At 48.4% G+C, this 24712-nt stretch overlaps 1 protein-coding gene across 1 annotated transcript; it reads right to left on the bottom strand.

Moving 5' to 3' along the window:
* Window positions 1–1601: 1601 nt before the first annotated feature.
* On the bottom strand, window positions 1602–20730 carry ALPK1 (alpha kinase 1). Its single transcript, XM_033060681.1, has 13 exons — window positions 20610–20730; window positions 17446–17600; window positions 10027–10225; window positions 8543–8602; window positions 8091–8177; window positions 7360–7436; window positions 6286–6381; window positions 5762–5866; window positions 3393–5397; window positions 2971–3124; window positions 2303–2465; window positions 2026–2212; window positions 1602–1798 (listed from the first exon to the last, which is right to left on the bottom strand). The coding sequence occupies exons 1-13, from the start codon at window positions 20728–20730 to the stop codon at window positions 1602–1604; spliced, it is 3606 nt and encodes a 1201-aa protein (XP_032916572.1).
* Between the last annotated feature and the right edge of the window lie 3982 nt (window positions 20731–24712).

Below are 24712 nucleotides of genomic sequence, written 5' to 3'. Positions count from 1 at the left end.
AAATTTACAGCCAAAATATTAAATTCTTCATCCTCACAATCAACTATTCGTTTCCTCAATAATCCCCTATTTATACCACAAATATGAACCAATAATTTAAACTCTGTGTGTTTGGAGCCATGTGTGCACCCCAGTTCTTCAGGTGATGAGGTTGCAAATCCATGATTTCCAGTATCCAAGGCCCAGATGAAGACAGATACACCTGAAATTGTGCCCAATCCTGTAAAGAATAGGACCAGTAGAGTATGACTCCATGTCTGTTTGAACAGGGAACTGGACAAGCTGATCCTAACTTTTATCTGTGAGTAGCCACAACTTTGGCAAAACATCTCCTAAGACAAACAAAAGAAATAAACTGCTAGGTGGAAATATTAGGAAGGAAGCAAAATATTCCAATTTCACAGGGATGGATTTATTCAGAAGCATGTCTAAGTAAATTTTCTTTTTCTTTCTTTGAGCACGAAGGGGCAGGACTGGTCAGGGGTCCCAAAAGAAGAACAGACACGGCAGGGCCGGCTGCTGGCAGCGCATTAGGACACTTTGTTGTGCAGAGATTGTCACAGAGGTTTTGTTTTGGTTTTAATTGTCTCCATAGAGCAGGGAAAGCTTCTGCAGAGAGGCTTTAAGGCAGCATCTCTGCCGCCCATGAATTCCTGGGATCTCACTAACTAGCTTTGTTTGCCCTGCAGAGCTGGCCGGAGCGCGGAGCTATGCGAGCGCGGAGCTTGTCCCTTAAATCCAGCATTTCCCCACTGCCGAGGACAAGGCCGGCCTTTATTGGCTGCACAACAAGATAACGGGCTTAATCTTCCCAGTAACACGTGAGTTTTCATGTATCACTTTAATCTGCGAGACACTGGGGCCGAGTGTCCCGTCACATGCCGATTTCACTCTTGTGTGAGCCGGCGACTGCCCGGCTCAATGATGGATTGTTCGCTGGCTCCTAACAACAGGCAAGATGGTGAATGCCCCGGGGTGACAGACAGTGTGCAATGGGAGCTGCCGCAAATCTGATGGCCCGGTTCAAGTTCACCTGACAAAGCTGGAGCAGTCTGCGAGCAGCGCTCGGGAAAGGATTATTCACACTGGCATTATATTTTTGAATGCATTTTTCTCCCCGCGCAGCTGCGCAGCTCCCCAAGACTGAAGGTTTATGCACCATAATAAAGAGATTTAATTTTCTTTTCCCTCTTCCTTCTCACTCTTTACACCTAGTTCTAACCAGTTGGCCTAGGGATAGGGCATCTTTCCAAACAACTCGGCACAAACATCACCTAGAAAACAATAGCATTGCTAAAATGCGGGGACAAAAGCCTAAAAATCTCTGCTGGCTGCAGAAACAAAAGGGGATGGCTTTGTTAAAGCAAAGTCTGTTAGGGACCCATCTTTTTGTGGAACTTTGATGCTGTGCTTCCTTTCTCATGGAGAAAATCTCCCCAAAGAAGTGACCCCAGCGCTCGGGGGCAGCAAGACATTGGGGCTTTGCAGGGGAAGAGGAGAATGGGAAATGAAGGCAGCTTTTCCCTGCCTTGCTGGAAAACCTGCTCCCAAAGATGTGTAGGGTAAAACAGTGTCCAGCCCATGGGTCATTCTGTGCCAGCCTAGGCCAGCAGCTCCACCGAGGGCCTTCTCAAAGACAGGCAGCTGCAGATCTCGTTACACTCCACGTGCTGATCATTAAAAAAGTAGTAAATTCCTTTCTTCCCAAAGTTGGAGCGTGAGATGTCCTTGCTACTGAGGGAATGAATCTGGGGGTCTGTCAGGTAGATGAGGCCTTTCCCGTTACCTGTGACCCAGCCTGTGGAGGAAATGGTACAGCTTGATATCAAACACCAAATTACCACACTCAGGACTCTCTGCCTGGCGTGGCCCTTGCTCTGTTCATGTCACCTCAGTGATTCCCAGTTTCCACCCATGGCAGCAAAAGCAGAGACACATAATGAATTTTAACGAAATGAATACCCCAAAGAGACCTGTGGGCTGGAAGTTGAGTGTGGGAGGCATAAACATCACTGTCATACACACCTTGAAGGTCGACAACAACGTCAGTTCCTTTGGAGAACTCATAGCAGAAGTGTCCATAGGCCAGACCGTACTCTGTGGCTTTGTACTCGTTCTTCACCACCTTGGTGTTGTTGGATAGCTTCACAAACTCCCCGAGGATGTAGGGCTCCACACTCACACACCCCTTTATAGTTCTGCCTTCCAGTATCTGAAAGGAGACAGCCTCACTGCTGCTGTAACTCACCCAAGACACCCTTCCTCATCAGGGCCTTGGAATTGCTTACAGGACAGCTCTTACCAGGAGTACTGCAGAGGGGATGTAAAAGATTTGGGTGGGGACCTTCTGCTCATACAGCCTCTTGTTGAACTCTGTCACGTAGTGCTGGGCGGTCATCTGTCGCTCCACATCACTGAAATGATGGAGGAGTCCTTTTTCCTCTTTATATTCCTTCCCAACATACCTAAACAAAAGGAGAAGTGTCTGGAGTGGTGTTTGTTCTGGATGCTGTGGTACAGAATCATCACTGCAAAGCAGAACTTGTCAGAGGCAAATCCACCTGTGGGTGATGCATTTAAAATGGCTGTGATTAAAACTGGGTGGAATTTTTTTCTATCAAATTCTGGGATGGGGGCTTCATAACACTGGAATGTTTAAACTCAACTCTTCTCAACTCTGAAGGGAGACCTGACTCAGAGGTATTAAAATACTGTTCTCCATCCATAATAATTCATAAGCTACTTCTAGTAATGATTTGAACTCTGCAGTTAGCTGTTAGAAGACAAGAGTAAAGCAGCTTTTCCTTCCTAGAAATTAAAAGGTAGAGTTACATGGAGCGGTGGGAAAGATTGCCAAAACGTCCAACAAATATTCTTGCTACAGCAAATCCTACCAGACAGTTTTTATCCATATTTACAACTAAGCAGCATTGATAAACACTCTGTTTCAGAAATCTGCTAGGTCCATACCTTCCCAGGCTTTCTTCTTGGTGCAGGAAGTGGATCCAAAAGGCTCTTCTCTGCTTGCCCTCCTTGGCCACGTCCAGGTAGTCCCCGATGAACACGGCTGTCTCCTGGCCTGTCCACAGCCCGGATTTCTTGGAATATTTCAGAAGAAGAGCAGCTACAAAATAGAAAACACACAGGTAAAATGGAGAAATCCACAGGACTGTTCTGAGCCCGTGCTGAGGACTGGCTGTGATTTATGATTAACTTAATGATCATTATCTTAAACAATTTTTAGGGATGGCATGTGTAATCTATACTCAAGTAATAGACCAGAAAACAATGAAAAATTTAAATCATAATAAATGCTGACTAAAATACTGTGTTAAAAAGCCTGAGTCAAGCTTGTGCTCTGTGGAGGCACATGTTGCTGTGGAGGAACTTACAGTATGCTTTGTGCAGCTCTTTGGTCCTAAAAATCCCAGTGGGCATCAGTCTCTGGACAAGCCAATTATGCTCCACCCCTGCCAGAAGCTGCTTGTAATCATCATCCCTCAGAAACCGAGCATCCAGGATCTCTTCCTTCGTTCTCCCAGGAATGAAGGCAAAACCAGCCCCCCTTGGGACTGAGCCTTCAGGGGAGCTCGTGGGCATCTGTACTGGTTTGATCCATGAGCTCAGAGAGGAACTGGATTGTCTCTTGCTGCTGATCACATCCTGAGACTTCTCTTCGTCTTCTTCCGTAGTGGCACAGTCAAAGTGCTTGGTTGTGGATATCTTTCCCTGGGAGGGCAAAGCTGTTGGCACACTGGGAGCTGCTTCCTGCTTTGGAGCCGGTGCTGCAGGATAATTGTTTGCCAGGTCTCCCACACTGATGAGCTCAAAGTCAGTGTCATCTATTGTTTCTGCCTGGGTGTCAACCTGAGGCACTTGGAGAGATCTGCCCCCCAGCACGGCAGATTTGCTCACCCAGTCACACACAGAGGAGTCACTGCCCGTTTTCAGCCTGATGTTTGTTGATGGAACACAAGTGCTCCTGTTTTGGGAGGGCAGTGCCTCAAAAGAGGGATCCTCAGTGCTATCTGCAAATTCTCCTGAGTGGACCCACTCAAAGTTGCCAATGCCTTCCTTCCTGCTGCTGTCCTTGGTCCTGCAGCTCAGCTCCGTACAGGAAAAGCACTTCTCCTCCTCCTGCCCTGTAAGAACAGGGTAAGAGGTGGAGAGGGAAGGAAACTCATTGTTAGAGCTCTCTGCTTTCTCTTCTGAGGAGCTCCTTCCACGGTGTCTTCCCTCCTGCAGCTCTTCTCTGCAGACAGACTCCTTCTTCACCATCCTCCCTGCTGGAGGTGCACAGCCCTCCAAGGAATGCTGAGGAGATCCCCCAGAGCCATGGAGGGGCTCCTGAGGAGCAGGATGGCAGGCTCTGGGAGGTAATGAGCACAAGGGCCCGTCCTGACCGTTCCCATCGGATTCTGTGGTGCAGCACCGCTCCTCCACCGCGCCCTTCTCCCCTTGCTGCCCTTCCCCGAGAGATTCTCTGCTGCTGTTACAGCTTAGCTCCTCCCAGCTGGAAGAGTAACTGGATTTAGACAGCTTGCACCCAGAGTTCTGGGACGCAGTGCTTTGGCTCCTGTTTTGCCCTCTGCTGAAAACATAATTTTTGCTGTTTATTTTAATTTCTAAAGGCTCAATCTCCTCTTCGAAGGAAATTTTCATCATGCCAGAGCCAATGTCTTGATTTCTCCGGCCACTGAGTCCCTCTGAGCTGCTTCCTGCTGTTGGTGACTTCAGGATTTTCACAGCACCTCTCTTCTGGTGAACTCTGTCTTCAGTAGTACACACAGTGTCCATGGTTTTGGTCTCTGTTCTTAAGGTTGTGATACAAGCTCCCACCTGGATTTCTCCCGGTGTGGTTTTCTGAAGCCTGCAAGTTTTTTCAAACACTTGGCACACTGACAGGTGGTGCTGGGAATGCTTGGCAAGGATCTTCTCAAAGCTGGTTTCCCCTCGAAGGATAGGTTTTTGTACCGAGCCTTTATAACTGTCTGGGACATAAGACCTGGCATCGGAATTTGGGAAGCTTCCGACTCCCAGGCGCTTCTTCACGGACGCGATCAGAGACATGATCTCTCTGGCAAGCACCCCTTTATCTGCCTCCTCTGGAAACAAGGTGCTGTAGGAGTACAGCTTTCCCAGGGCTTCCCTGCACAGCTGAGTGACCTCCTGGAGCTCCTGGCTCTCCCCGTGGAGCCATCGGTGCACGGAGGCGAGGCAGAAGGCAGCTTTGATGAAACTGTGCAGCTCCTGCTTGCTGGTGATGGCACCCTGCTCCTCCTTGGTGAGGAGCCCAATCTCAAAGGATTCTTTGGCTTCAGACAGGTAGAACTCTCTCTTCTCTGGGGGACAGTCCTTGGAGTGACTGTAGGACAGCAGACACATCCCACGGATGTTCTGGGAGGGGATCAAAGAGGAATGAAGGGATTAAGAACACGTTTCTTTCCCTTACACAATTTGAAGCAAAGCTCAGTCTAGCTGCCTGCTGCTATGTTTCCTGGAGGAAATAAACTTCCTTAGCTGTAGCTCTAGGAGAAGCAGCACTCCTGGGGCTTGAAATCCCATCCTCACTCCGTGGATAGCTTTCCTGATTGCAGTTTGGAGCAACATACACCCCAAATATAACCAACCAAACCCTCAACACAGGCACGATGCCCTGTGTGATGCACACACATACAGGCAGTGTGGTGCACTGCTTGAAAGCCATGTCAGAGACAAATTTAGCAGCCTGGACTCTTCCAGAGGGAGGAGTGACACTCACCACGGCTGTGAGGACAAACAGGGGGGTGTACTGGCTGTAGGCAGCTGCCAGCTTGCAGGCCTCAGCTGCTGACAGCAAGCGGTGGCTGAACTCCTGCAGGAGGCTCTGATGAAATAAAATAAAAATAAAAAAATAATTTAAAAAAAAAAAAAAAAAAGCAAACATGAGGAAAAAAACTCAACTCAAGGACTTTATTTCCAAATATATGGGGCCTGGTAGGCAGGGAAAATCATATCTTAAATGACAGCCTGGTCTGTTTCTGCAGGACCCTTTTTGCTAAGGTTTACCATGGATACATCACTTTTGACTCTATAAATATTCTAAATATATACACTCTATAAAATATTCCTAATATGTTCTTTTTCCTGAAGCCAGGCATTCTCCCAACTAGGTGCTACTGAAGATTTTCACTGGGAAAAATGGAAGTTTCTTCAGCCCTCTCAGCACAGGAGAGGAAATGTGTGGGTGAATTTGAGATCAGCTGTTCTTGAACCCCCACGCACAAACCCCAAACCGAGTCTCACCAGGTCGATGTCAGCATTGGTTTTAAAGCGTGTATAATCCTGCTCATTCATGGAAGCAAAGATGTCTGCCAGAATGCCCAAGGAAGTGGCAATTCCCTGAAAGAGAAATAAAACATTTTCACAGCGGGTTTTTTTGCTGTATTTTGAGTTTTACTGCTCTTCTGTGTAGAACATGCTGGAAAAACAAGCAAACAAACACACAAACCAGATCCAAAGAGAAGCATGGCTAAGAAATGCAGAGATGTCATCTTGGTATGGTTTTATTATTTTCATTTGCAGGAAGTGTAATCTGGAAGACCTGATGCCACCTAAGGGCCTGCCTGGCCAAATAATTAAGAAAATCAGGTATGCTTTCACAAAATTCTCTGCAGAATTCCCCGCTGCCACTGAAATGGGGAGCACAGAAATGTTCTGAGCTTGAGGTCAAGCTTTAAGACGTGGCAGACAAGAGGTGACAAGGTCTGGGTTTGTGGGATATCTGATGCTGGGGTCCAATTACAAACCCTCTCCAAGCATCACCCGAGGACTTGCCAGGCCCAGGCTCACATTCCTGTTTAGCTATGGACACATGGTGTGACTGCTGCTTCATCTCCAGTGGGAAGATTCGTGCTGCCCAGCCTCACAGAGGTGTTAGGGACAGGCACAGTGGCTGTGTGAGGTGTTCAGGTCCTGCAGGGCCAGGGGAATCCATCACCCACCACAGACAGCACAGAGCAGCTCCGCAAACAGACGCGCTTGGGGGAAAAGAATTAGTTCTTATCCTAAGAAACAGCTAAAGTCTGTGGCTGCACTCTGGAATTAGTCTGTCCTTGTTGGAGGCACCAGAGGCATCCTCGGGGATGGTTCACTTCAGGTGGTTCTGCTTAATGAGAAGTATTGCTTTCATCCCCCTGCAGGAAAAGAAGTGTGGGCAAGGCCGTGCAGGCACGCGGAAACAACGCGGAATACAGACTTTGTGCTGCCTGTTAACCCTGCCTGAGGTGTGTAATGGAAACTGCTGCTGGAGGAAACAAGAGACAGGCTGGAGTGATCATTGGACTGGCAGGGAGATGCAGAGTGCAAAGGAAATGCTACCTTTTTATCTGGCTGAGGAAGTTTGAAGTATCCCACGATTGAAGCCCAGATCAACTCTGCTGCCTCATACCACATCCCTGAAATAAAGCAGGAAACAGGCACTGAGCAGGTGACTGCCAAGGATGGCTCTCCATAGCTTATTGTACACCTCTGGTCCTCAGAACTGGATAAAACCATGCCATGGCATGTTTTGCTTCAGTGACTCAGACCATTTATGAGTTTCATTTAGCTTCTGGCTGTGTATAAACACCCATTTTGTCCTCATAAAAGACTTCAGCTCCACAGTCATGGAAGATTTGGTGTCTCAAACCCAAAGCACAAAATGAAGGCTGTTGCCTCAAGTGCCAAACCCTGAATCTGAAAGTCCACCCTGCTGAAAATCAGAGATTTTCCTGTCCTGAGAGAGAACATTGCTGGGTTGTCTCTGTGATCAACTACTGCCTGCCTTTGGGAATAGAGAATTTGGGACAAGCATTAGCAAACATGGAGCAAAGGGAACATTTCAGATTGTTCCTTGGCTTCAGGTGAGATTAGTAATAAAATGACAACTCCTGCAATATGTTTGCTTGGCACACGGCTCAGAGATGGTGTGCAACCCCTCCTCTGTGTCTGTTTTACAGGGCAGGGTGTTCACCACAAGAAATTCTGACATGTGCCCAGTGTGACATTTTAAAGGGGGAAAAAAACCCAGGGGGAAATCTTGAGTGGAAGCTTTCAGAAGAGAGCCTCACCAAGCTTTTGCAGAATCTGTCCCCTGATTTGTAAGCAGACTGCCTGAACAAGGATCCGATCGCTCTCCTCAGCGTATCGCCAGGTTCCTGCAGGAGGAGTGGGAAAATGAAAAGCATCCCTGTCATTCTGAGCCTCCAAGGGTAAGTCTGTAACATCAGTGGGAATGTGGAGGATGAACATTACTCCAACAGCCTGGACTTTTGAAAGGATAGAGTTGCCTTAGTTTTCTACATCACTCAGTTGCTTGAAATTGCTCCACAGATTAAACTTCTCCATTTGGAATATTTTCCCACCCAAGTGAAGGTATGCAAGGAAAGAGAAATGTGATGTAAGGAGTCATTACTGGGGTTGGTTTGGCTTATTTGAGGCTGGTGTAAGAGTTAAAATTTGGATCAAAAATTGCACCAAAACAGCAGGTATGAAATTGGAGAAGAAATGTACACATACATACCGGTTGCTCCGTTGTCATTAATCAGGCTGCTTAGGATATATTCAGCTTTTAAAAGTTTACCTAATTGAAAATTAAAGGAAAGAAGAAAAGATAGAAAATGAATATAAAAATGTATTGTGGCATAACATGAATAAAAATACTCATCAGGTATCAGCTGCACATGGAACTGCTGCTGTCCACAGCCACAAATGCACCTGCCTGAATGTATCTTTTTTATTTTACACATTACACATCCCTGGAAGATTGTTGGGATTCTCAGTTCTTATTTCCCTCCCAGAAGAAAGTAGTCTAGCCTGCTTTCTTCAGCAGCAATGCTTCTGGATTCTGTCCCAAGGAAACATGGGATTTAGAAACCCATCTAGGTCTGACTGGGGAGTGGTTTGATTTCCCACCATGGAAGATGAGTTAAATATCCTTCAGGTGTTGCCCATGTTACAGGAACGATGGAATTTTATTTTTTTTTTTCCTAGAGGAGTTGTAATCTGCATTGTTTGGATAGTCAAGTGGCCCCACTGAAAAATAAAAAGCAGCTGGGACAGTGTAGAGAAAATGCCAGGATTCTAATTTCCTTTTTCAAGGCCCTTGCTCAGGAGTACAGCAATTCAGATATCCCTGTTTGAAACCAGCAGGGAAGATTTGTTAAGGAACAAAAGCTCCAATTAGTATTTTCCACACCCTTTCACAATTTTTCCCTCCTGCTTTTGGCACGAAACCCTTTATACCGGCCCCTTTGTGCTAGTGAGAGGAGCCGGGAGGGCTCCGGGGGGCTGCCAGAGGGAAGCGCGTCGGGAAAGGCGGAACGGTGAGCCCAGTGTCCCAGTGTGTCCCAGTGTGTCCCAGTGTGTCCCAGTGTGTCCCAGTGAGTCCCAGTGTCTCCCAGTGTCCCAGTGTGTCCCAGTGACTCCCAGTGTGTCCCAGTGTGTCCCAGTGTCTCCCAGTGACTCCCAGTGTGTCCCAGTATCTCCCAGTGTCTCCCAGTGACTCCCAGTAACTCCCAGTGACTCCCAGTGACTCCCAGTGTCTCCCAGTGACTCCCAGTGTCTCCCAGTCACTCCCAGTATCTCTCAGTGACTCCCAGTGTCTCCCAGCCACTCCCAGTGTCTCCCAGTGACTCCCGGTGAGTCCCAGTGTCTCCCAGTGAGTCCCAGTGAGTCCCAGTGAGTCCCAGTGTCTCCCAATGTCTCCCAGTGACTCCCAGTGACTCCCAGTGACTCCCAGTGTCTCCCAGCCACTCCCAGTATCTCTCAGTGACTCCCAGTGTCTCCCAGCCACTCCCAGTGTCTCCCAGTGACTCCCAGTGACTCCCAGTGTCTCCCAGTATCTCCCAGTGAGTCCCAGTGTCTCCCAGTGACTCCCAGTGTCTCCCAGTCACTCCCAGCCACTCCCAGTGTCTCCCAGTGAGTCCCAGTGTCTCCCAGTGACTCCCAGTGTCTCCCAGTGACTCCAGTGAGCTGTCCAAGCACAGAGCTGTGCCGGGCCGGTACCTGTGTTGAGGGCCAGGCGCGCCTGGCGGATGAGCAGCTGCGGGCTGATGGCAGCGCCGGGATGCAGGCGGTGCAGCCCCTTGGCGATGCGCAGCAGCCGGCTGGAGGCGTCCAGCCAGTACAGGAAGCGGTCGATCAGGAACACCACGGCCGTGGCCGTGCCGCAGTCCCTGGCCAGGATGGAGGCCTTCAGAAAAGCCTGAAAAAAAACAACAGGGAAACTCATCTCCAGCGGCTTGGAGAGCTGGAGAATGTTCACCTGCAGCAGCACTATTCCTCACCCAGTTTTCATTTTTAGGCCAGATGTTTGTTTTGTCTGAGTTGTAAATATAATTCTTGATTTTTTTTTTTGGTCTGATATTTGGAACTGCAGAATTTGGTGGTCTGCTAATGAATTTAAGTAATGCCCAGCAGGAATTAGTTGAAAAGTGGAGGTGAGCCTGGGAAGGCTGGAAATGGTCACTGTAGCCATTGTCCCATCTGGAGCTCAGGCCATCCACTCCTCTGTACACCACAAACAGGCCAGGAACCCAATGTTTTCCCCCTGCAGGCCATCCTTAATGACTGATAAGTGTCTATGAACTCTCCTGGAGTCCCACAGCAGCTCAGCCATCGCACCCACATGGGGAATTGTCAGAATTCCTGAGATCCTTGCTGTTGCCATCACAGGAGACACAGAACCTCATCACAGGTGCAGAATGCACATGGACCTGGGGACATTTGCCAAAAGCCCATCACATCCCATGCTGCCAGGGCCTGGTATTCCTGCCTGGTGGAGTGAAGAGGTGCTCCACACACGGACACACCCAGGAGATTGCTTTTCCAGAGACTGCCAAGAAATCTTTGATTTTCTTTTTTTTTCTTTTTCTTTTTTTTCCCCCTTTCCTCAGCCCGAGTTGGATTTTCTGAGAGGATGGCACTTGAAAAGGATTCCTGAAGCTCCGGCAGGCACAACTCCGCTTGTGCCGGCCAACAATGGAGGAATCCCCCTCTCCAAGCACCTGTAAACTGACACTGGAACCAGCCATTCCAAATGCTCATCAACAGGCCATATATTTAAGCACAGAGCATCGCCTAATCTATTTTTTTTTCCTCCCCTTCTTCCTTTAATAGATCGGAGCACAAAAGCCTGAGAGAGGGTGACCTACCAAACAAAAGGGCCTTTGAGTTCCTAGGAAAAGTAGACTTGGAGGAGGATGGAAGGAATCCAAGTGGCCCTATTATTTCCACTTGCACTAATTAGACATTTTTCTGTCAGCTATTGAGCACTGCTGAGAGGCCAAACTCACTGAATTCATTTCTAAAGTGTTTACAGAAGTTTGCATCTGTTTGTGTCTCTTCAGGAGGAAAATAAGCACTTCAATAGCATTGTGGAAAATCTAAACGAAGCATCCTATTCTGAAGGGCTTGGCAGTCTTGCAGCTGCATAATTTAACTCCCCGCTCAATGCCGAAACCTCTCGTGTCCCTCTCCAAACCCAAATGGACACAAAATGTAGAAAAGTCAAGCCAGGGGGAGAAACTGGGCTATTTTTTTTGGGGGGAGGGAGGGCCGCATGCTGTGTGGCACACACGGTTCCGTGTCAGCCTTTGCAGCCACGTCCCCCCCGTTCCGAGCGGGACACCGAGAAATCAACACCCGCTACTTTCATCCCCTGCCAACTCGTGTGGCTGGAAAATTCCTCAGCACCTCCAGCGAGCGCACCGGTGCGCCGGGCACGCACCCAGGCGGGCACAGGGACCCTTCCCAAAGCTCCACTCCAACAGGAGCCAGGGCGCGGCTCCCTGTCACCCGGCCCAGCGCCAGGGAAAACCCTCTGGCTCCCAGGATGTCTCAGCCTGCTCCATCACAAGCAGGAACTGGCAGCCTACACAGATTTACTCACTTTCTCTATTGCTTCAGGCACATCCAGAGAGAGAGAGAGAGAGAGAAGGAGCGAGGTGCGGGCGCACTTTGTTTTCACATCTGTGCCCACGACGTGAAATGGATCTGCCTAATTGAGTTTATGACACAAAGGGAACCTCGCGGCTGGGAAGTGGAATCAGGTGGTGGGAGAATTAAATTTGCAGCGGATTTCTATACACGGACCATTGGGGGAAATGCAAAGCAGCCTTTAGAGAAGGGGTCTGGCCTTAATGGTGCTGAGTGGGAGGGTGTGCGGTTCGCATGGCTCCCTGCATTAGCGGGCTCGGCTCCTCCTCGCGCCCAGGCTGAAGTTTGGGTCCCAGCTTTGGGTTCAAAGCCACGACGCCTCCTTTGCATTGACAATGGGGGCCGCTCCCAAGAGAGGGGAGAAGCTCAGAACCGGGGCCATCTGGCACTAGGACGGGCAGGAAAGCGTCAAAGGGAAATTATTGGTGCATAGTAAATGAGGATGAGGAGGAGGGGAAGGAAATAGGGGAAAATCTTCATGTGGCAGCTGATGTAAGAGGAATTACAAGCCCAAATAAATGAAATATTGATTTAATCCACTCTCTCAGCCCTCTTTATAAAGCCAAGATCCCAGAGGCGAGCCCTCCTCCATAAGCCTGCGGGCTCAGGAGGATCCCCTTTGGAAAAACGCCTCTACAAACAGCATGATTAAAAGCAGGGGAAAGAAAGACTTAATTTTTCAGTGTCCTCACAGTTTTGTGGATGCTCTGGACTTCTGTGTTTGCTGATATCCACTTGTCTCAGACTGGTTCAGTCCTGGTTTCATTTGTGAAACCTGCAGCCGAGGTTTGAAATCTTTTTAAAAGGCCACCAAACTAAGAGCGGACGGCAAAGGATTTCTAATTCCGTGCACAAGGCAGGAGCGTCGGAGGCACTTCCAGGTGCTTCAGTCCTCTCCCAAGAGCTGCTCCTAGTTAGCACTCCACTGAACCCTAACAAATTGCCCGGTTTTCTTTCCCCCGTCAGATTAAACACGGAGCCACAGCGCCAATGGATTGGGCTGGAGCCTTTCCCCACGCGCTGCTAGCAAAGCCCGTCTCTTCCAGAGACCAAAGCTGCTGTCACCGTGAGGGACTTCTCTATCAATCCCTGCCTTTCAGCTGGCAATCAGAGCCCACTCCACAAACAGCAGGGAGTTAAGCCTCCCACCACCTCGGTGATGGGCAGGAGAAAGCGTGTCTGGAGGTACAGACTGACACACGGCACGGTCACACCGGGAATTGAGGAGCCAGCAGCTCCTGGACTCTTCCCTCTTGGCTCAGAGCAGATGACAATTCTCCCCCACCCCGAACCTGTTAATTATCTCAAGTTATTCATCCTGCAGAGTTGGGAATTCAAAGGCTGCAGCATTAGGTCCTACAAAACTCCACAGAGTGGGGCAGTTTTTACAACCAGCCTTACCTTGCTTCACCAACCGAGGAAGTCCTCGAGTGGGAATAACTCCTGATTTCCTCAGGGAAAAAGAACAACAGCATTTTGGGATGAGAACAGAAGGAGAACTCTCAAAGTGCCCAGGAAGAAGTTTGAAGGGGGGTTCCTCGTATCCAACAGGGCAGCAGGGATTTGGAGGACCATGGTCACATGCAGGGTCCCTGCTTTTGATCAGTACCAAAGATACAGAGGTGCCACAATCATTTGGTGGCCCTGGTTTGTTCTGGACCACTCTTCAATTATTGTGGCACATTAAAAGAAGATATTTGAATACTTAGATATAGCAAAATCAGTGACAGAACCCCCTGAGGGAGCAACAGAAAGACCATTATCAACATCTAAAAATATAAGAAACTCTTTCCTGGATCTGTGTTCTCAAAACATTGATCCACTTGAGAAAACGCAGTCTCAGGAATTTAAAGTTGTAAATACTCCAGGAAGCTGTCTCTGACAGGAGTAAACCCTACCCATGAGCAAAGTGAAGTGACAGGCCTACACAAACCCAGGATCCAGCTTCCCTTTTTTAAATTGTTCTTTTTTTTATGGTCTACATAAATTCTGCTGTAGGCAGCAGAAGACAGAGCACTGTGCAGCACCAGGGCAGTTCACCATGGCCAGCTGAAGCTCTCCTGCCTGCATCTCCTCTCTGACCCTTCTCACTTACAAAGCCCTGGGGAGGCTGGGGTGCCACGATTCCCTCCTGGTTTGAATTCATCACTCTCTGTTTCACCGGGATCACCCAAGAAGAGCTCTTTGGAGGCAGGTAGCAAAAGGTCAGCCTCAACAACCGAGATCCCAGGGCTAAGATTTAGGGTTTTAATTCTCCTGTTACCACACCGACAGTTAGAAGGAGGAGAGAATTAAATCCTCAGCCCCTTTTTCAAAGGCTCCCAGCTCTTAAGTGCCACACACCCACCTACAGCAGCTAGGGCATGTTCCTTGGAATGGGTTCCGTAATGGCAATCCATCAGCACCTAATTAGCCAAGGGCTGCAGGGCCTTATTTCCCACTCTTTTCAATATTCCCATTAAATCCCATGAGATTCCGGGCTAGCAGGGCCAGGATCTGTGTTCCCCCATCCACAGAAGGGAGCATGGAGCCAGCCTGCACAGGTCCTTACAGAGGGACCAGAGTAGCCTCACTCTTGGAGGCTTTTCCTTTTGTATTCCCAGTGTACCCATCCCAGCAGATCCTGGACCATGACTGAGTGCAGGAACTGTTGACAGGTATGATAAAAATGAAGTAAAGCCCCACACCATCACTATGGGTTTGCAAACAGGCAAAAAAAAAAGAAATAAGAAAAAAAAATTAAATATAATAATTACATAGCATGAACCATCCCTCAAGAGAAGAATGTGTGTGCTTAGAGTTGTCCTTCAACTAAAGCCACAGCAGGTTTTTTGGGATCAAAGTTTCCCTGGACATGGGCATGTTGCCCTCTGTTGGCTGCTCACCGAGCATTAGGCTAATTCCACCTCTTGGGAAAGCAAAGATCTGCAGGAAGGGCACCCCTGGCAGCCTCCCTTGGGGATTTGCAGCCCCATTTTGAATCCTGCAGCACATGTGGTATTTAGAGACGAAAAATAATCCCTCCTTCTTTATCCCTGCCAGCAAGGATGCTGGGACAATTCTGATTTTGCTTGGCCTTGTTAAAAACAAAAATCCCAGTGTTTCCCAGCCTTGGCTTTGGATACAGATGTTGGCTATCACCCTTTGAGCCTTAGTGCAGATTCCCACCACGGGGGCTGCAGGACGGGCTTGGTTTGAAACCTGTTAGGAAAACGTGGAAATCATTGCGTTGAGCTGTTGAACTGTGGTGGGAATCCCAGCAGGAAAAAGAAAAAAACCCTACAATTCAAACCAAACCCTGCACCCTCTCTGGGATGCAGAGGGGCTCATCCCAAAGACCAAGGAGAGCACTTGAGGAGGCTGCAGGTGGCTTTGCCTTCCCAACGCTCCGAAGGGATCCGCGCGAGGCGGATCCCACTTTTCTGAAGGTGCCACAACACCGAGGCAAACCCTTGAAGCTGCAGCCTAATCCTCTTACTCCCTGTGCCGGTCCCATGGAGCTTTTCAGCCCCTTCCCAGAGCGAGACATCCTCGCCAGAGAGCCCCGGTAGCCAGCGCTGCCTCCTGCAACAGCACCGGAGTGTTATGGAAATGAAGTGCCTTTCATTCATGGATCTCAAAGCACTTTTTAAATGTAATGAATTACGGTTTATGAGCTTATTCTAAGCATGGCAAATTAAAATAAACAGAGAGGAAAAAATTTTAAAGGGATTTTTTTTTTCTTTTTTTTCCCCAAACAATAAATCGTTAAAGACTTCATTTTTTTTTGTCCTTCAGGGAATTAAATTATCCTTCTGTCCCTCATGCCAGAAAAAAAAACAAAAAAAGAAAAAAAATAGAAGAAAAAAAGTTGCTCAGACTTTTATCTTTCCTCATCACACTGTAATCACTTCTCTTCAGCCTCATTTCCCCCCCAGCTTTTTATTCAAAGAACTGAGGCAGCCTTTGCTCTGCCTTGAAATTTTATTTAAAATAAAAAGAGGGGGGAGAAGGAATGGATGAAGGGGGGAAAAAATCCCTTTTCCTGACTAATACTAATAATACAGGTCAAAATGTCAGTCTATCTACAATTAAATGGAAAACAAAAAAGGTTTTCCCTTTTTCCCATGGTACAATGGCTCTGGAATATAAATTACCGATGAAGATGAAATAATACTTCAAAGCACATGGGGAAAGGCAGCACAACGTTTACAAAGTATTTTCCACCGCAGGATGAAACATTGGAGACAACAGCGACCAATGGACTTCAGGGGGTGTGGGTGAATAGTCCAAAACTAGCACGGAGGAGGATTTGAGGTCCCTATGGTCTCTGACCCCACCATAGGCTTTGTTTAACAAGGGCAGCTGCAGTTATCAACAGATGTTTCAGCAATAAATAATTGGTATCATCCCCGAAAAGATCCATCTACCTGGGGAGAGGGCATAATGCCGCAAACACTGCTGCACTATTACAGCCACATTAATCTCCCATCTAGCCAGGTCTCTCGGGGAGTTTGCTGCAGGTGTTTATCCCGGGAGGGAGCACACAAACGCTCCAAAGTTACAGAGCTGAGCTGGCATTGTAAAGGAGGTCAACCTCCGCCATAAATTTCTGTCTGAGGCCACACACACCAAAGGGAGAAAGAAAATAAATACCCGAGAGCAGCCACTCCCCGCCCTCCCCGGGGAAATTCAGGAGCCCTGTGACGTGGGGGCTCCCAATTCCCAGCCCTGCAGTCGGCCTTGCTGAGCTTCTCATTGCTCCATGCTGTTCACAGGAACCAAAGCTGTTCCCAAAGAAAAGCTGCTGGCCTCGCTGAGGCAGGGCAGGTGAGATCTGCTGGTCACCTTGGAGTTAACCACAGGCAGGACTGGGACAGTGCTGGCTTCAGATGTCTACCACGTTCACAAACCTCATCTTTATTCCTGTCCTGGCAAAGCCCTCAGCCCAGATTTCACATTTGCCATGCACAAAACGTGTCCTCTATTCGCCACATGGCTGACACGTCTCTAGGAAAATCAGAAAAGCGAAAAACAACCCACATTTCTTGTCACTTTCTAATCTTTAAGCTCAAACTCATCACCTTAAGGGATGGGATCCCCAAGGACCTTTGGGATTCTGCAACTCCTTCACTCACAGGAAGAATCACATTGAATCCTCGCCTTTCCTGCCTAGGTTTTGGGCAGCTTTGGTCCCCAGAGAGACTCTGCCATGTAATTTTATTGAAAGAAGAGCAGGTGATGAATTGTGCAAGCTCTGCTATAGTGAGTGATCCTCATGACATACCTGCAGTGCAGAATTAAATGAAGCACAGCGTTCTTGTCAAATTCGTGGGGTTTTTTTAAAAACATTATGTGAACATTTGGCATTTTAGTGTTATTATAATGCCAGCTCTTCAGGGAAGAGGGAGGCATTACCTCAGTGGAGGCAGAACCAGAACTGCTCTGTGAAACCCCCCAAGCACCCCAGAGGGACATTTTACACCACAGGTGTGTTGAACTTCATACCAGCAAGTCAGGGAGCCTGGCGCTGATCATATCTTGCAGGTTTGTTTTGTCTTCTGGGCCGAGGTCTTGTTTGTACTGCCACCTCTCCGGGACAAAGGGCCACTTCATTTCCTTTGCCTCCTCCAGAAGGCTCCTCAGCTCCTCAGGAAGCAGAGCTGAAAGGGTCAAAGAGCAGGTGAGGCTATTGCAGCAGGTTCAGCCGCAGCACTGTGACACCAATCTCTCAAAAAGATGCTCCCAGCTCCCAGCCCTTGCCAGCAGCCTCGTGGGGAGAGAAGGGGAGCTGGGCTGCCATCCGTTCCCCTCGGCTGCACTGCCCTCCAGGTAAACGGGAGCTTCCAGCCATTAAAAAGGCTTTTAGCAGGAAGTCATGCCGGCTGGTGGCTGCCTGGGCGTGAAGAGCTGCTCCAAAAGAGGCAGGAGGGAGGAAACCTGTTCCCCTGTGTGGGGAGAGGACAATGGGGTCAATGGCACTGAAGAGCTGTCCCCCTTGCTCAGGTGACAGTGGCAGAGCCATCCTGGAAAGCCTTCCAAACCCGGAGATATAGACAGCAATCAGACAGAAATCTAAAGGGTTGTAATAAATGTGAAGCACAAGATCTCCAGCAGTTTGTCCCTCCCTGCTCCCTCTCCATACTGGTCCCACCCCATCAGCTTCGGCTGGATCTCCAACCTGATCCAGCTAAGGATGCAGCTGCTAGGAGCACACAGCCAGAGATTTGGGCTTGGATCTGTCCCTTCCTGTCAGCCACAGCCCACATCCATTTTCCTTCCAACAGGGGTGATGTGGATGTGCTAACCACTCGGCTGGGCAGCCTCTCTGGCCAATAAAAGTGGATTAACAAAGATTATTGACCAGATGGGGTTAATGGTGATCATCAGCTGCAGATCTGGCCCCTTCTGGCCATTAATCCCCTGAAAAACCCCTGCTCAGAGACCATCGCTGCTTTAACGAGGCACTGCAATAAATGCATTGCTGCATATTTTTAATCAATCCTTTATGGAGGGACTGTAGAAAACGAACTTCATAAAAAGGATATTACATGCTCATAGTGCAGCACATTCACAGGTATGGTTTCCCTGGGAAGAAACAGGAAGTTGGATATTTAGGACCCTCATCCAAAAAGTCAAGTTTACAACGTTACCGCTTTTTCCAACCCACATCTTCTCACTTGTTGCCATCCCAAGGAAACACGGGGTTTGGCAATCTTCCTGTTACACGTCCTGGCTCAACCTAAAGCCCAGTTTCCTTATCCTCCCGAGGTGGTGCCTGAAGGGGCTCAGCCCTGAATGCCTCGGCAAGGCGGCCAAGGGCCAGAGCTGGTGGGGAGAGGAGGTCCTGCTCCCACCCTCACACTTGGCACTGGAAAATCAGTGCAGGAGCAGAGAGAGCCACCTCATCCCGGGGATATTCAAATTATAGACAGAAGGACTTATCTCCCATGCAGAAGGGGGACCACTGAACTTCCTAAGTCTTTTCCCAAGGAAGATCCAGCTCCAAGGACAAGAGTTTGCCCTTGTAACAAAGAGCTGTTCTCACCGCTGGCAAAATAAACTCATTAATTAACGAAAGCTGAATGGGCACAGAAGTGGACTGGAATGATTTCTAGCCAAAAAAAGAAATAAAGAAGAAATCCAGACCCACCCAACACCCATCCTGCCCACCATTTCCATGGATTTGGCTTTCAGTCCTTCCTGCTGCAGGTCTGAGAAAGCCGGAGGGAACAAAGGGAGGAGAGTGGGGCGAGGAAAACCCCTCGGCCCCTGCGCTGGGAGGGTCCCCCCGAAGCCGAGAGCCGCCGAGCTCCCCGGGCAGAGAGCCCCAGCAGTTATTAATGTCGCTGTCACCACCCCGCTGCTGGGTATTTTTCTTTGAGCTGATGGGAACACGGCCCTCGGAAAAGCCCGGGCAGCACTTCAGGCTCTGATCGCCCATTTCCTGAAGCAGTTTACCTGAAGGACCGTGTCTAATCGAGTGATTATAAGGGCACTGATTTACCTTATCTGGAACTAAACTGATTATTTCTCATACTTTGTGGTATTTAATAGGAGAAAAGGAGGGAGGAGGATGAGGGGAAAAAAAGCGCTACCTGATTAGGAGTTCAAGAGCCTATTCTGCGGAGCCATAATAAAACTTAAAAGAATTTGCGACGAGGAAACAAAGTACCCTTTGTTGAAAACAAAGGAAGAGGAGAGAAAAATCTTCCAAGTATCCATAACAGAAACCTACACGCCACCCTCCAGCGCAAACAGACTTAGGTGCTTCAGAAAAAGGCACAGCTGACCTCCCAGCAAGAACAAGGATGCTCGGAAAAAAACATCTTCTCAACGGCTCCGCGCCCCGGGACAAACAAAGGGGTTTAAGGATCACATTAACGTTATGGCCGAGCCACTCAAGCACGGCAAAACTAAACATTATTAACACCAAACTGGAAAACGGGCAGCGCCGCAGATGTGTCACGCAAAGGGAAACCTTAATTCCGCTGGAATGGAGAAATAATAAATCCTCCTCTCACAGCGATGCCGAAATTGCTGCTGGTTTCCAGCAGGTAACGCCAGCATTAAAACAAATGAGGGATCCTTTTAGCACAGCTCTCGATAAACGCTCCTTCCTATCCTGGTTATTTATTTCAGCATGGATTTTCCTTTCAAGAGGGATATTGCAAAGGTTGTTTTGTTGGTTTTTTTTTTCCCCTTGGACACCACTTATAGAGGTCACACACATTTTACAAGATAAAGATTCGGGCAATGAGCTCTTTAATATATGAGGAGAAGCTGACAAACAGAGAGGGCCCTCCCCCAGTTCCTATGAAAGGAGAGGAAATATGTGCCCTTATTCACAAGTTGCATCCTTTTTTTTCCTTTCACTTTTTTTTTTTTTTTTTTTTTAATAACTGAAATTTATGTGCATCAGCAAACTTTTGGGCATTGTTCTTCCCAAACTAAACTGTTCCTTACAGCCTCATGTTTACTGAAGCCTAAAATTAGAACTGACAGCAATTCACTGCAACAAAGTGGACTCCTTTCCCTGCCTGCCTGCAGCCCGCATCCCATTCACGGCCTCGCCATCCAGGCATCCCTTGACACTCATCTGCCCGGAGAAGAAAAATAGGGCAGGGCTGAGCGCCGGCGGAGCGCTGCCGCCTCTCCCGGGGAGAGCTCACCTTGGCACCGGCGGTATTCCCGCTGCTCCGCCTCGCCCGTGCCGGGCTGTGCCGCCGGGAGCGCGCCCAGAGCCCGCTCGCAGTCCCGCAGCAGCGCGGCCACGGCGCTTTGCTTATTCATGAGCGATGCTGGTCCCCGGGTGCACCGTGATCGATCACTCGGGGGAACACACGGGGTCCAAATGAAAAGGATCCCTTCAAGGCCGAGGTACCTGGTGAACAAAGGAGGGGGAAAATGATTAACTAAAGTATCATCAATTATCTGAAAGGTTCAAGCAGGGGGAAATAATAGGGGAAATACATGAAAATACATGGCAGCCTCGCAGGACTTTATTAGAGGAGTGTGTGAAATCACTGCTGGGTCCTGGTGACAGTGGTGCCAGGGAGACAGGACAGCTCATCAGTGGAGCAGGGAAGTGACAGTCGGGGCTGTGCCACCGCCCTTTGCTCCTGGGACACTCGGGCTGTCGCACACGCTTAGCCAGGATTGAATGGCAGAGAGGAGCATGCTGTGTGCATTCCCCAGACCACGGAGACCTTCTCTTTTATCCTGGGATGCCATCCCGGTGTGAGTGCTCTCCATCCATGTCCCCAGGTGCTTAGGACATTGCCACTGGTGATGCAGGAAACCCCCACCAATTCCATGACTGGCACCTGGCTCAGTACCTGCCAGAACACCCAGACAGCTTCCAAAAATTAAGCACAAGATAAATATTTAACTTTTGGGTTTCACTTAGAAAACTGTTCCTGCAGTTCATAGCAATAAAGTCAGGGGCAGCCTCAGTGGAAATGTATCCAAAACTGGGGAAACACCATGGTAGTGAAGGAGGAAGAAGGGCAGTGCAAAGGACAACACACGCAGGCACAGTTTGCCCTGCTGACTGGAAACCACTCACACTTATCAGCTACATTTCCAGGCAGTTTTTTCCCTTTCTGCCGTGGCTCTGGGACTGCTGGATGCTGGGGCTGGTGGCAGCTAGGCTGTGCTCTCAACGGCACTGAGCAGCAGCAAGCTGCCAGACTGAAAAGCAGGGGGCAAAAGAGACGCACTCATGCGAAAGCACAGAGGATCAGAGAGCCTGCCGTGGAGGGGCAGGTGGAGCAGGGCAAAAGATGGGATTCAGCAGCAGAGAGCCTGGAGGCAGGAGCTGCTCAGTGGGGCTCTGACTGACTCTGCAGACAAATGTCACAGAAAGAAGAAATTTAAAAAGTAGCTGCAAAAGGGAGAGCAAGCGCATAAGAGAAGCTGGGGAGCACATAAAAGATCAGCCAGAGGCAGAGCCATGGGTAAAAGAAGAAGGAAAACCTAGAAAGTGTTGCCCATCTTTTTAGCCCCAAGTAGGAGCCACCAGGGCCACCCTCTGCAGGGTTTGAGCCAGCTGAGCACAGCTTGGTCCTGAGATCACATCCCTGTGGATGCACCAGGCACAGGGCCCATTCAGGGGCTCCCCTCAGGAGCAAAAGGAGGATCTGTCAGGGACAGATGCTGAAACCAGGAGCAACAGCCAGAAAGCAGAGTCCTCTGCTCCACCCTGCCAGGTCCAGACAAGCTGGGTATCCATCAGGGAAAAGTGTAGTGGCACTAACACACCTATGCCACGGTGGCTTGCTCTGTTAACTGCACTGACATCTGCTAATTGATTTATCTGATTACCCAGCCCTGTGGGAAGGAGTGTGCAGCCGTCCCAGGAGTACCTCCCAGGTTGGGATGAAGCATCCCTGCCATCTGGCCCATTCCTTTGTGTAATTGATTTCTCAAAAATCTCATTTTCCAGGGAGCCCACCCCAGTGACTGCCAAGCACATATACACCTGCCTTGGCTCTGCTGTGGTCAGTAGTCCTGGGAACTGGGACCTGCTTCAGGAACTGCTTCAGGAGAGTGCAGAAGCACGCTGGAGAAGGCCTGTGCTCAGCTGCCACCTCACAGCCTGTAAATAAATGCTCATAAGCACAATTTGCAGAGCAGATGCACCAAAGCAAGCAAACACCAGGACATTTCCCTTTACAGAAAATAACATGGCACCACGAGCATCCAAGGGATGTGCTCCACTTCTCTGTGTTTCAGCCCAGATCAGGCTTTACCCCCAAATCAGGCTTTTAAGCCCAGCTCTCCTTGGGTCTTTACTGCAGGCAGGAGGGCCCCGTGGCTTTGTGAGCCACACAAGCTGCCACTCTCACAAAGAGCTGCTGGGGCTTAGCAGGGAAGCTCAAATTAGTGTGGAAGTACAGCACTTGGCTTCCTTGGATTGGGAGGATTTAACTCACCGGGAAACTGCCAGGTCCCTAACAGTGATCTATGAATGTCAGCAAGCAAGGGATTTCTCTTCAAGTACAATTTTTCCAAAGAATTGAATAAACAGTGAGGACACGGAGCAATAAAATAATGATTTACAACAGCAGCCACACCAAAGTGCTGGAACCACAGAGAAAAGTGCAATAAACTGTACATTAGTACTCAGGAGGCAGAGAGGCTTTTGAGACCCATCACGGGGGACAATGACTCGCATCATAAAATCAGCTTAAAATGCACCACAGAGCTTTAAACCACATCAGCATCCTTTACACAGATGCCACTTTGCAAGTTGTGCTTTGTGACAGCTGTGGCGTTGAGTGACAGCTGGGAGGGGGAAATAACCAGGCACGCAGCTTTCCTGGGGAAACACAGGACCTGAGCCTAAAGCCCAAGAGCAGAACAGCAAAAACTTCTGGAGGCCTTTAGAACTCTCTCAATGGTTACTAATCAGCTTTCTCAAAGTTCCCTTAAATCCTAACAAGTGGTACTTTAAGGAGATGGTTTTGAAGTGGTAAAAATTGCAGCTTGACATGCTGCAAAAATGTTTTCTAAGCATGCACTTAAAAATGCTCTTTGAAAACACATAATAAAACCAATTTTGCATCAGATTGAGGATTTAAGCACTGCTTGGTGACAGGAAAACTGCTTTGCTCCTGTTTTGGGCAAAACCAGCTTTTAAATACTCAATGTAATTGTTAAGACACTTTAAAACAGAAATGATGAGGAAAAAAAATCTGCGTCATTTCTGATTAGAGTCTGGATTAAAATAACTCCTTGCATCATCAAATATGATGAAAAAATATCACACAGGTCTCAGGGGATGAGAAAATACATTTCTGAGGTTACCCTCTAATTGGAGCTGGGGTTCAGAACAAGAGGGATGGAGAGAAGGATTGGGTGGGCTACAGAGAAATGATCTCTTTAATAAGGAATGGGCCATACTGTGACATTTCAGAGCCCTTGGGCTAGAAGACCAAAAGATCTGTCAAGAGAAAGGAATTTTAAGTTCTGCCATGGATAGAAGGAAGCCTGGGAGTCAATCTAGCCGGTTTAAGACTGCAATTAGCTCTGGAGGCTTTAAGAAAAAGAAGATGTAATTGCTGCATTCAAACTTCAAATGCAGCAAGGATAACAAGCGCTGGTTTCTCAGACAACATCATTTGGGAAATTTTCCACAGCATTATGGTCCTGAAACACAAATTAGAGACCGTCAGACCTTTTCTCTCTGAAAATATATTATCCTAATTTTCATCTTATTCAGGTTACCCTCCAGTTCCAGGGAGACTAATGAAGAGGAAGCAAAGACCTGATGAGTTCCATGTGGAGACTACATTTATGGATTAATCCCAACAGGGAGCAAATAAACCCTATTCCCAGAGCTCTCGGTTGGGACTCAACACAATCAATTGAGGAATGGATAGTTATTTATGACTGAGGCTGTTTTGACTTTCAAATAAACATTTTAATTATTTTAAGTGTTATGCTGGAACTTAGAACGTGAGCCCTGTTTTCATTGCACTGCCTTGCTCTCCTGTCTCCTAATCCCAAACCACTCCGGTCATTATGACACCGTGCAAATTACACTGATTTTCATGCCTAAAACATTTGGAAGGTAAAATCCATGGACCAGGCACACTAGAGAAGAGGAAGGAGGAAAAGGGAGGAGGATCCCTCTGAGCAGAGTCAGCACAAACTACACTGAGCCCGAAGAAAACGAGGTGCCCAGCTCAGAAACCCTTTTGTAATCAAGGTGCCACATCCTGATCCATCTTTGTGTCCTGCTCCTACAAGCAATTTTAATAACCAAAGT

The sequence above is a fragment of the Catharus ustulatus genome, chromosome 5, assembly GCF_009819885.2.
Source record: "Catharus ustulatus isolate bCatUst1 chromosome 5, bCatUst1.pri.v2, whole genome shotgun sequence".
Taxonomy (NCBI): domain Eukaryota; kingdom Metazoa; phylum Chordata; class Aves; order Passeriformes; family Turdidae; genus Catharus; species Catharus ustulatus.
The sequence above is the reverse complement of the archived record's forward strand: the minus strand, read 5'-3'. Positions and strand labels throughout refer to the sequence as shown.